This window comes from Pollicipes pollicipes, unplaced genomic scaffold (genome assembly GCF_011947565.3).
Source record: "Pollicipes pollicipes isolate AB1234 unplaced genomic scaffold, Ppol_2.1 Scaffold_5724;HRSCAF=6776_pilon_pilon_pilon, whole genome shotgun sequence".
Classification (NCBI taxonomy): domain Eukaryota; kingdom Metazoa; phylum Arthropoda; class Thecostraca; order Pollicipedomorpha; family Pollicipedidae; genus Pollicipes; species Pollicipes pollicipes.
The window spans coordinates 5,101,759-5,114,314 of NW_023596746.1; the positions used below are offsets into that span (position 1 = coordinate 5,101,759).

General features: G+C 54.7%; 1 protein-coding gene across 1 annotated transcript in view; it reads left to right on the forward strand.

The window, feature by feature from the left end:
• Positions 1-10,073: 10,073 nt before the first annotated feature.
• The window catches only part of LOC119103741 (forkhead box protein O), a 76,346-nt gene continuing 73,863 nt past the window's right edge, over positions 10,074-12,556 (forward strand). Inside the window, exon 1 of the mRNA XM_037227375.1 lies at positions 10,074-10,808. Coding sequence (XP_037083270.1) covers positions 10,248-10,808 — 561 coding nt within the window. The 5' untranslated portion in view covers positions 10,074-10,247. The remainder of the gene's footprint in view (positions 10,809-12,556) is intronic.

The following is a 12,556-nucleotide window of genomic DNA, read 5'->3' on the forward strand; positions in this document are numbered from 1 at the left end:
GAGACGAGCCGCTCCGTGTGGCAGACCTGAGTAAGCTCGGGGCTATGAAGCGCCGTGAGGACTGGAGAGTGGGCTCGGCGCTGTGGAGCGCCATAAGGACTGGGGGGTGGGCTCGGCGCTGTGAAGCGCCGTGAGGACTGGGGAGTGGGCCCGGCGCTGTGAAGCGCCGTGATGACTGGAGTGGGCCCGGCGCTGTGAAGCGCCGTGATGACTGGGGAGTGGGCTCGGCGCTGTGAAGCGCCGTGAGGACTGGGGAGTGGGCCCGGCGCTGTGAAGCGCCGTGATGACTGGAGTGGGCTCGGCGCTGTGGAGCGCTGTGAGGACTGGGGAGTGGGCTCGGCGCTGTGGAGCGCCACGGGGACTGGGGATTGGGCTCGGCGCTGTGGAGCGCCACGAGGACTGGGGAGTGGGGAGTGGACTGGACGCCTTGGAGTGCCGTGAGGACTGGTTCGTCACGAACCGCTCTGTGTGGCAAACCTGAATGAACTCTGTCGTACCATTATTAGGCGTACCATTGTCTGTTCTGGCGTGGCGGAGCGCCGTGAGGACTAGGGAGTGGGTTCGGCGTTGTAGAGCGCTGTAAGGACTGGGGAGTGGACTGGGCGCCGTGGAGTGCCGTGAGGACTGGGTCGTCAAGAGCCGCTCTGTGTGGCAACATGAATGAGGTCGGCACCGGGGACGGCCGTGAGAACTGGGGAGTGAGTTTGGCATGGTAGAGCGCTTTAAGGACTGGGGAGTGAACTCGGCGCTGGTGAAGGCCGTGAGAACTGGGGAGTGAGTTTGGCATGGTAGAACGCTTTAAGGACTGGGGAGTGAACTCGGCGCCGGGGAGGGCCGTGAGAACTGGGGAGTGAGTTTGGCATGGTAGAGCGCTTTAAGGACTGGGGAGTGAACTCGGCGCCGGGGAGGGCCGTGAGAACTGGGGAGTGAGTTTGGGATGGTAGAGCGCTTTAAGGACTGGGGAGTGAACTCGGCGCCGGGGAGGGCCGTGAGAACTGGGGAGTGAGTTTGGCATGGTAGAGCGCTTTAAGGACTGGGGAGTGAACTCGGCGCCGGGGAGTGCCGTGAGGACTGGGTCGTCACGGGAGCGGGATGCAGTCAAGTTGGGCAGGTGGGGTGCTTACCACCTGGCGGCAGGGATTTAAAAAAAAAACTTCAGGTGGCCGCCGCTGGGCTCGCCAGCGTCGCCAGCTCTGTGGCCGTTGAAAATGAAGGCCTACGTGGCTGTGGTCCGCCAGACCGGGGGTGATTTCGTTTGGTTCGCCGAGGCCGTGGGCCGCTGGTCATTGCTCCTGTGGGACGCGAGCGCGCAGCGAGTCGGGAAAATACTGACGCGACGTCCGACACTGCCGCCGTCCTCACTGGTCCCTGGACCGTGACAACTGCACTGGAGTACGCACGATCTCCTGCCGGCTGGCCTGGCCGGGGATAACGTGATGCCAGTCGTCCGCGGTGTGGGCGCAGTTCTGGGCTGAATGTGGGCCTGGCTGCCGAACTGTGATGCGCTAGAGGCCCGGCGACGAAAGCCGGCCGTGTTTTGGCGGTTGTTCCAGCTGCGGTCGACGCAAGAGAGGCATGATCACAGTGACCGTGATGTTGCATGCGTTTAAGAACGGATGCAGCCCGCCGTGTCAGTCCTCTGTCGGTCCGAGGACGAATGATGGAGCAACTGGTGGCAGTGGCGAAGGTACTGCTATGCCCTGGCTGCCATGGTGGCTTACCGGGCCGGCCACCATCACGTGGTGCTGGCCCAGGGGCGAGTGCATCGTCAGATCGGGCAGGAGTGTGGAATTTTAATATTTTGTGCTCACTTTAAGGCAAGTACAAATGTGGGTTTTCCACCATCTTGGGAGAGGCCACGGCCCCGTTCCGTTACGCTCTGCATACGGGCAGCATCATGACAACCATGGTCATTGTTTCATTTGTACATATTGACCAAATAGTAGTTTAAGCATTGGCTTATAACGACCGGATAAGAGAATCCGTCTTACAACATCACGGTATCTCAGTCCTGTCCCTCGTCTGTCCGTCTGGAGCCAGGAAAATCCTGAATAACCCATTTTCCCCGTCCGATTTCGCACGGCTGGTGATCTCTCCCCCGCTCGGCGGGGGACGTGACGACCCTCCAGACCCCCACCTGGCCGTCCGCGACTACCTGTCTGCCCGCCACCCTTCCCCTCCCCCGCTGTCGCGGCCCCTCCATTCCTCATATCGCCGGCTGCCATCGGCGCATTAGGCGTACCGGCCGGCCGCCCGATAGTTCGCCGCCCCGCCGCCAGGGGAGTACCACGGCCACGCAGCGGCCGCGGTTGGCGCGCGCCGCTGCGCGGCCGGCAAGCATGGACCCGCTCCCGGGGAGGTCCGGCCAGGCCAGCACGCCGGCCGCACGCCTGTCTGAGCCATCCGTGTTTTGAAGGCTTTTGAAGGTGCGCAACCGGACATCTTGACGGCATCTTAAATGGATCAATTGATCAAGCGTCGGGTGCTCCTTGTGGCGCATGGCTGCTGTTGTGATTGGTTTTGGTCGAGTTTGCAATGCCAGGTCTTATCGACTTTCTTCACGTGGGGCTGAGCACGTTGGTAATACCACTCATAGGGCGCTCTTGCGCAGCTTGGAACGAGCGAGGTGGTGGAAGCCTGATGATTCGGAGAACACGTGCAAATGTGTGTTATGAATGCTGTGGAGAATGCCTCTTTCATGACGGTTTAACAGGCAACAGCCAAGAACCTCATCACCATCGATTACCAAAGTGTTTATGAAACGAAAAGCATTGGCATCGCTTCGTGAACTGATGCAGTTGTGATTTCCTGCATCGTGGAGTTGATCCTGCGTCTTTACTTGCTCTCACCGCGATAGCTTGACATGATTCCGTAAAAGACACTTAGAAGATAGATCAATGGTTTGCGTTTGAGCATGAGAGACCGGCTGCGCGCACCCACAACATGGCCGATACAATTTTCGGTTTCCACTTTCATAGCATGGCTTCGGTCCGGTTTTTCGGTCGCTTACATCTTTGTTGCACTTTTGGTACGAAGCTCACTCCGCCCTCTTGATGTCAGTCGTATAGGTAATACTATATTTTTTGGTACGAAGCTCACTCCACCCTCTTGATGTCAGTCGTGTGAGTAATGCTATATTTTTTGGTACGAGAGGCTTACTCCGCCCTCTTGATGTCAGTCGTGTGGGTAATGCTGTATTTTGTTCGCAACGCAATGTAGGGAAATGCAGGGAAATCACACTCGAGCGGATAGGCTGTGTACAAATACCTGGCAATTCGTGTTGTGCTGATGTCAAAGAATTCGCCTTTTTGGTCGCTGAAAACGATGTGATGCTGCTATCGGTGATTATTAATGCAATGGCTCCTGGGAAGCCGCGCGGGTTAGATTCCTCAAATACGAACATTGCTCACCGTTCAGTAAGACATGCTCGGCACGTGACCGCTCATAATCGTTATGGGCGAAGGATTACAACTTTAAAAAATACAAATATCTTTTTAAAATCTGTAGAGGGGACGGGCTCAGCCAGTAGGTTATGGTAAGAATGAAAAATGATTCACAAGTTATCCCCAAATCTGATTTTCCCGGACTTCGGCCACTTTTGCTTCCCTGATAGGAAGGATTAAAACGACCTTTAACAAGAATCGGCCGATTAAAGATTGTTTCATAAAGGAGTGACTTTCCAATTCAAGCCCACGTGAAACTGCAGCTTTCTGAGAAGCTCAGGGTGAGGATAATTCACAGAAGGCACCGTAGCCAGACAGTCCGATCTGATCACCGGAAACTGGTCGCGTTTGTCGGTGGAAAGTGGTCCGAGGCGCACAAATATAATTTTGTACAGTATGGCGTGACCTGACGCGCGTAGACTAGAAAAAAGCGTGCGTGATACACTTTTTGTGGAGGGGCTGCGGACAATGTATCATGTCGTTACAAGCAAGCGCCTCCACGTAAAATTGAAACCGAACTTGCACAACCTCAATAGACATGTCGATGGCTTGAAGGGCAGAGTAGGTGAAGGCTGGTTACCGGATGGGTCACCATAATAGCCATCTTATTAAATAGCGCTACCAGCGTGCTGATCGGGTTTGAAGTTGATTTAAGCAAGAAGAGCTTTGCACTCGTGATGGCTCAGCAAGAAGAACTTTGCGCTCGTGATGTTTCAGCAAGAAAAGCCTTGCACTCGTGATGTTTCAGCAAGAAGAGCCTTGCGCTCGTGATGTTTCAGCAAGGAGGGCCTTGCACTCGCGGTGTTTCAGCAAGAAGAGCCTTGCGCTCGCGATGTTTCAGCAAGAATAGTCTTGCGCTCCTGATGTTTCAGCATTATGAATTGGGAGTTCGCTGAGAATAGTTGCTAATAGAATTGGTAGGTACTGCATTCGGGAACAAGCGCAACGCGATGAAATGCACATGTATGATTTTGCGATAGACACGTAGTTCTCTATACGATGTTTAGCCCACGCATGCATTTGGAAACGAAAGCTTTCACACGAAAATTCGTCAACAATTATTCGCGATAAGGGGACAAACTGTGCAGATTTCTTTTATCAAGGCTGAGGAATATCTAGCTTTGTAAACGTCATTCATAACATTGGTTGTTGACATTTTATCACAAAATGCATTGCAACAGCAAACGGTAACGGCAAGGTTTTACAGGGTGTACCTGAACTCCCTTATCAAGCAATTAAAAATAAATGATAATTTTTTTTCTTACTTGAACTGTGAGATTGGGATTTAACCGCGCCATTGCATTGCGTCATCACCACGATGCCAGCTTCTCGATTTGATGAACATGGGAAGGACCAAAAATTTCAAATCGTGAAAAATTGAAGCACGTGAGTCCAAACCATGTTCAGACATCAACATCGGCGAGCTATACGGTGAAGGCGAATGCACCGACTACGAGTCTAAAGTGTCCGGCCCACATGCGTGTCAATTATTGACCGGCAAGCAGTTGGTGTCACCATCCAAGATACAAAACGCGTTGACCTACGTCGAAAGGCATTGGGCCATCAACGCTATGTACATGGTTTTGTAGTCCTGTTCATTATGACCAACATCCACCCAAACCATTTGTGATTTATGCAACACTGGTCACAATGGCCAGAGCCATGACTCAGTGTAAAGTCAGCGATTTCGTTGGCTGAAACTGCCTGTTCGGGCCAGAGAAATAGCTTGAAATAACCTAGAGATAGCTCAACCCTCGCCGGACGCTAAGAGGCTTGATTAAACTCCTGCTTTTTTGCTCGATAACCTGCTAAACTTTGCAGCTATCGTGCCGTTTTTTTCAGCAGCTGACCGTATTCATGTTTTACCTCTGTTGTCAACTGCTAACATACACCATGCTGATGTCGGTGACGTCAGTCGTTATTGCACCTGAGGAAACGGATCGGATTGTAAGAGGTCAGACTATTTCAGACATGCTGCATTGCTCTTTTATGCAGCGTTTATGGCGCCTACACCTCCAATAATATTGTATGAGGCATCGCATGAACATAATTTTTGGCGAACATTGTACAAAGCAATTGTAGTTAATTTATTGGTCCGAGGTTACGTTACAGCATGGAAATGGAAAGCAATTTAGCATCGATACGCCTAGTTTGTGCCGCAAGTGGTGCATGCGTGCTGCATTGGTGCTTATTTTTCGGTTCGCTTTGCTTGTAGGATATTTGTATACAGGTTATACCGGTTTGTTAAGGCCAAACAAGGTCATGACATTGAATTATTAGTGCGTGCATGAGGCAACCGAGTTAACCTGGCATCGTTTATGATTACAGTTGCAAGATGCGTCCACTATAACTTTTGAGCGCTTGATCAACCCTGTTCTGCATCGCATCAAGTCATCGCTCTAAAAAGTGATTTTTTCACGTTTCGGGTCGAACCCGTCAGCCTTCGTGCTTGTCGTTATTTTCAGGCAAGATATGCATGCATGCAAAAACCAACCAAACATAGCATCACGCATTTCTGCAGCATCGCCGAGTATCTCTAGTGGCAAAGTACCGTGCACCATGATGGTGAAAACGACATCTACGCGGGTCTTCTGGTAACCCAGCCTCGTAGTCTTACTTGACAGCGAACAGGAGGTTCACAACTAAAATACATGCTGACAGCTGAACACTATTACAGTGCACGACAATGGGCCTATTTAATTTTGTTCGTATCTGGACTTCGAAAATCCGCATTGTCATGCTGATTTATCACGAAGGTCGAATAAAACTGCTGCTTGACAAGCGTCAGACCATACCACACCTCGCATAATACTCTTGCGGCAGTTGGATAGTCATCTTAGCCCTCCCTGCGCATTTTTTGAAACTACTTAACAGCGACGCATGCGATGAAAAAGCTCTTGATAGTTATTTGATCACGATTTCATCGTAATTGTGTAAAAAATGAAAGCTATATATATATATATATATATATATATATGTATACCGTTGATTTAAATGCTAGCTTCGATCATTGGTGTCCCTCAAACAATGTAAAAGTTTTACCGCTGGGTAAAATTTGTACCGCATACATTCTGGCATGAATGAGTGGGTTGTATGTATGTGTTCTGCGGTAGAACTGCTACACTGCTTAAGGAAGGGCAGCGGTCGAATTATAACATTTAATTAAGCAGTATATCCTCCATTCTTTGACGCAATTGCGAGAAAAGAGCAGTGAAATGACCACCTCACGGTTAATTCCCATCATGCTCCTCGGAACAGCGTTGGAAAAAGTACTATCTGTAATGGCTTGGTGTCAACTGGATGCCTATGGATGGCGGTCGGTGCCGGCGTCGGTGGACTGAGTCTCTTGGCGGAGATAGCAAATGTGTATGCATCGCCGTGTCTGCGGCAGCATACAAAGTTTTTAGTGCGCGTATATTTTTTCTCTTCTGCACGCCTTTTTAATGGTCAAAATCGGCATAACTTATGGAAACGTGTGTGGATACAAAAATATACAGATGTAGTTTCGGCTGAGCCCCGAAGGTTGCAAAAGCACTCCCTCCTTGGTACCAGACTTACGTTTGATTTCACTCCGTTCGAATCAGTTTCGACTCCGACTCTCACTTCGTCTGGCTCATTTCGATCCGGACTCAGAGCAGCACATTTAAAGCTTGAATCAGGTCTGATGTGCGCGAAAGACCTAGATCAGGAACCGATTCCGCCGAAAGCGGTTTAGGATAAAAGCTGCGGTTTAGCTACGAAGGCAAACACTGGAAGCTTTTTGCAAGAGGACAATGGAAAATCTGATTACATTGTAAAAGCGCTAATCTGGTAAATTGCATCACATTGTTTTTGTCGTGCAGTGCACTCGGTTTGACTGGCGATACTCCAAATCAAGCCTTCTGTGCTGAACATGCATTAACCTAAACGAATATACCCAGTGGTAATGAAAAGTGCGTCGACCGCTTAGGTCACCGCAGAGACTCGGGCTGAATGCAGCAATACAGCAAAACCAAAGCTGCCGTGTGCCTGCTTGCATTGCAAATGAATAGCTGTACTGAGCCCAGCAAGACACAGCAATAGCTGTACTGCGCCCAGCAAGACAGCAATATCGCATTCACAGAAGCGCGCACGATAATGTGCTTTACATAAGGAGACTCCAAAGATGCATGTTGCACATATCTTATATTATTTATTATATTTATTTATTATATTCGATTTCATTAACCATTGCACATTAACTGAAACGGGATCAAAAGGCATGTATGAGAAGTTGGCCTTTTTATCACTGACTTACAGTTTCTAAATTTAAGTATTTCATCGCTTTTGTGCATAAAATAAACGGCTGCCAACGTACCAGAAGTGATTAATTCAGCAATGATACAAAACAATCTAGCAGTCAGGTAATCAGGCTACCATGAGACATATGAAAGAACCTACTCGTCGTTTCAAGGCAGCGATCATGACCACGAGCGTTGCTTTTAAGTGTTGAGTGCTGCTTTTGTGGCCACAAACCCTGTCATGAAACGTCGGCGTCCGCAAAAGACAGCTTATCATGACTGCTGGACTTCTTGATAAAGTCGTTTAATCAGTACTTCCTGCTATATGGAAAGTGAGCTATTCTCAACATCAGAACCAAGAATGTCAAAGAATCGGTAGCTTAATCTCTTTATTGCAAAAATGAAATAATTTATTTCCGTGCCAAGACAACTTTCCAACCCTTTGAGCTTCAGGCTGAAAAGCAGAGCGTTATTGACCCAAACAAATGTCTTGAGAAACATTGGTTCTTTAAATTTTAAAACTTAATCGGTTGCAAAATTTCCCAGAATTAGTCAGCGGATGGTCGTAGCGATGATAGAACTTCCGAAGAATAATCTCCAATCCCTACCATGCTTATGACGAGCCTCCCAAAGTACATTCCCAAGGAACGTGCACTTCTAGGAAATCAAGTCATTTACGTCGATACCGAGTTTCAAGATAAATATTCACTTCTCCGACTTGGTACCTAAGTACCAAAAATGCTCGAAGTTTTGGAATTTGGTTACCTTAAGCTTGTTATCTTCCGGACCTGGCAAACTGAAAAATACCGCGTGATCATAACTGTGGAGACCTAAACCCCAGGTGGTCCATTTCGGCAACGACCGACTCTGCAGGCCATAAAGTAACCGATATTTTGGGGCTATGTTGTGGTGTAATACTAAATCATATCACCTAGGCTGTGCATAGAGCATGTTTACGGAGAGAAACCTAGTACCACAAGGCATCCGACCTGCCTTTTTTCGTCGGCGAGTTTACCGAGAGCGCAAAACGACGCCGCCTCATCTGACCTCACGGCCGCGCATCAAGCCGGTTCTCTTCTTCGCTGTAGACAACGGAGGCTGGACCGCACTTGGCGTGTGACGTCGCTCGCCACACTTCACTCATTTGACAGTAGCACCATTTCGGCGTGAGGCGCGACGGCGTGCTCCGTGCTCGCCCGCTCTCCGTACCGCGTGGTCCGTGCCTGGTGGACCGGGCGGGAGCCGGGCCCGGCATGGCCACAGTCCCGTGCGCGCCCCTAATCTCCGTGCCCTGACTATAATGGATGAGCTAATTACCGCCGGGCCGAAGTTGCACGGCAGCCGAACCCCGCGCTCCCCAGAGGAGTCGCTCGCGTCTGCGGCCGCACGGTGCGCAGAAAACAGCCGGCACGCGGCCCCGCCTGGGGTTCCGAACTGGCACGGGTAGACGGCTCGCCGGCGTCACCCGACAGTGTGACCTGACGTCAGGTCAGGCGCGAGTGAGCCGTGACGTGACGTGACGTGACGTGACAAGGCGTCACCTGGTCGACCTCGGCTCAGCTGGGGCCGACGGGTGGTTTTGAAAAGGATGTCGGGAGAGATCCCCCCTCCCCGGTGGCACGGCATAGGAGCTTGACATATGTGTAGTGAGTGAAATTTCAAAATTATATCCTTTTCATCAGAAGATAAGAAGGGGAGCGCGACGTACCGCAACGCGCACCCTTTTATGGAGCACCAGCGAATGCAGAGGCTATGTCAGCGCTCCGAGGTCATAGCGCGACCAGGGTTCGACCCCCCCCCCCACGTGGGAGCCAAAGGCGCCAAACTTTTGGCCATTACGCCCCTGAAGGCAGTTTTGATGTCTGCAGAGTTGCAGGTACTGGAAATGATGCTTCTAGTGCTTCTCAATTTAGCTAGTCAAGTGATCTCTCGCTCCACACTTTTGCGAACTCATTGTGTCCTGACGGACCAGCCGGCGGTCTCAGGAGCCCCGTTTGTTGAGGACGCCGCCTCAGAGGACGACAGACCGTGGCGGAAGCGTGGTGAGGCGGAGACAGCGCCGGCCACCGGCGCCGGCCGCCCGCTCCCCCGAGGCCGACGCCGACCGCGTCCCCCGGCGGCGACCACGGCTCACATTTTGGCCGGCCCGACTTCTTTCAGCGCGGCGCGGCGCGCGGAGAGAGATCGGCGACGCCCGCCGCATAGAAATGCTAGCATTAAGCTGTGCGTCGGAAGGGTTGGCGGCGGCGCGCGCGGCCGACCGGCCGGTCCGGGGCGACATCTCGCGGCCAGGGCCGCAAGGGTTGCGCTCGTGACGTCAGCCGGTTATCAGCTGTCGGCCGCGCGGCGCCGGGCCTGGGCCCCGGCCGGTTCAGAGTTCATACTCGAGTGCGGCGCTGGCTAGAGGCGGACGGCTCTGCAGAGGGTGCGCGCCGCTCGGCATGGAGGCACGGCTCGACGCGGACCTGTGAGGGACGGCCTGCGCCTCACCGCTGTTGCACGAGTGCACGCCGCCGGGCCGGCCGGCAGCGTGGAGTACCACGATATGTCGGATATCTCGGGCGAGGAGAACTTCGATCCAAACTTGGAGCCGCAGCAGCGGTCGCGCGCCAACACCTGGCCCCTGCCGCGGCCCGAGGACTATGTAGAGAACCAACACCCGCTGGACGACCTGCCCGAGGCGTCGTCCTGGGACATACAGCAGCAGAACTTCCACCAGAACGCGCCGCCGCCGCCTCCGCCGCCGCCGCCGCCTCCGCCGCCACCGCCGCCACCGACTCTGATGCCCTCGCCCGGACACAACGGCACCGTAACGGGCAACGGTGGCGGCCTGCTGCTCTGCAAGACGGAGCCGGGCACCACGCCTCTGGGCGGAGACCTGGCTAAGCCGGCAGCTGCCTCCGACTCCACGGCCGTGCTGCCCAAGCCAAAAAACTCGAACCGGCGCAACGCGTGGGGCCCGCACAGCTACGCGGACTTGATCACGCAGGCGATCCTCTCGTCGCCGGAGAAGCGGCTCACGCTGGCACAAGTGTACGACTGGATGGTGACCAACATCCCCTGGTTCAAAGACAAAGGAGACAGCACCAGCTCGGCCGGATGGAAGGTAGGTGGCGCGCCGGGCTCGTGAGCCCGCGCTACCGGCGCGATTGGTCCCGCCCCGTCGCTGATTCTCGCTGGTCTGGGGGCGTGCCGATGTTATGCACGTGTGTCATTGTTGTGATCCGGCGGCGCCGCCGATCGGGCGCTCACGCCGCGTTCCGGCGAGTGGTCAGCGCGGGCGTTCGCGACTCCCCTCGGAGGGTCGCGGCCGTCCCCTCGCCCGCCCGGGGCAGGGGGCGCCCCCGTCCGGGCGCGGGGCGCGCAACCCTGCGCGGGGCGGGCGGCAGGCCCCGCCACGTCGCGGCGGGCAGCGCAGCCGGGCTGTGCGGAGTTGGCGGCGGCGGCCGGCTGTGGCTCGGCTCGGAGCGACCCTTGCCCGCTCGGACCCGGAGCTCGGCACCGGCCCCGCCGGCCACTGCGCCGCGGCCGGCGGCGGCCCGGCCGCCCCGGTCGCCGCACAGACGCCACCGCTGCCGGCCTTTGGTGACCTGAGGCTGGCCACCTGAGTCCGGCGCCGCGCGCCGGAGGGGTCATGCCAACTTACGGTGTAACACTTTGAGGAAACCGTACACCGTACGAGCAGCAGCGCCAGGCAACAGCACACTGGCGACACGCATCTGCTGATCGATGAGTGGCATCCGTTGTCGCTCAGGAGAAACAACGTCGTCTTCAATATTCGGAGTATTGTCGACGAATGATGCCTCATCTGCCAAGCGCCTCTATGGTTGTGGGGTGGGCCAAAGCGTTTTAACTCAATACCCAAAGCAAAGCATGTTGTATATGATGCATGCCACTCGTGACTTTTGCGTGTCGTTAATAGACACTTTATCAATTTGGCGTTTTAAATGACTGACAACCAGCCTCGAAGTCCGGCTCGCGTGATTGTCATTGTTTTATTCTGATTCTGTCTTCCGCCACTCCGACGACGGAGTCTAACCGCTCTAGGTCCTGCTCTACCGTCGAGGTCGGGCGGTGCCTGCGGGCCGGGCCACAGGTGCCTGCCCCCGCCCCCCCCCCCCCGCCGGCGGCTTCGAGGTGGTCATCCGCCGACCCCGGTCAGGTTCCTTCCGCCTGTCTTGCCGTGCCCCGTCCGCCGCTGCCCTGTCACCGTCGGACGGTGATCGCTCCTCGCCTCGCTCTCACCGACACCGCTGCCTGCCGGCGGTCAGCTCTTGCCGTGCCCCGTCCGCCGCTGCCCTGTCACCATTGGACAGCGACCGCTCCTCGCCTCGCTCTCACCGACACCGCTGCCTGCCGGCGGTCAGCTCGTGGGATGGGCGGCCAACCCTGGAGGTGGTCGGCCAGCCCTGGAGGTGGTCGGCCAGCCCTCGCGACCCACTGACCGCCGCGTGCCAGCCGCTCAGTCGGCGAGCCGGACGGCCAGCCCCTGTGTAACGAAACGCACGACAGGTCGCCGGCGATAGCACCCGATCCGCGGCAGAATCAGCCACCGAACACGCGCCGGCTCGCTTTATCGGTCGACGCATCTGCTGTCGCCGCCGTCGCCAACTCTGGCATTGGCATTATCATATCTGGCGGCGCAGCGTGCACAGGCGCCGTGCAATGCCGCGATCCCGTCACGAGCGGCGCGGAAGCCGGCAGCGCCCGGGGCATGTTTTTGTCGACCGCTGAATGGGCCGAGCCAGATTCGGGGCGTTTTTGCGACGGCGGCGCGGCCTTGGTCGGTCGAACTGTTTCCTCTTACGGTTAGAGCACCGCTCGCACGGATCAGCTGGTCACAGCAGGCATTAC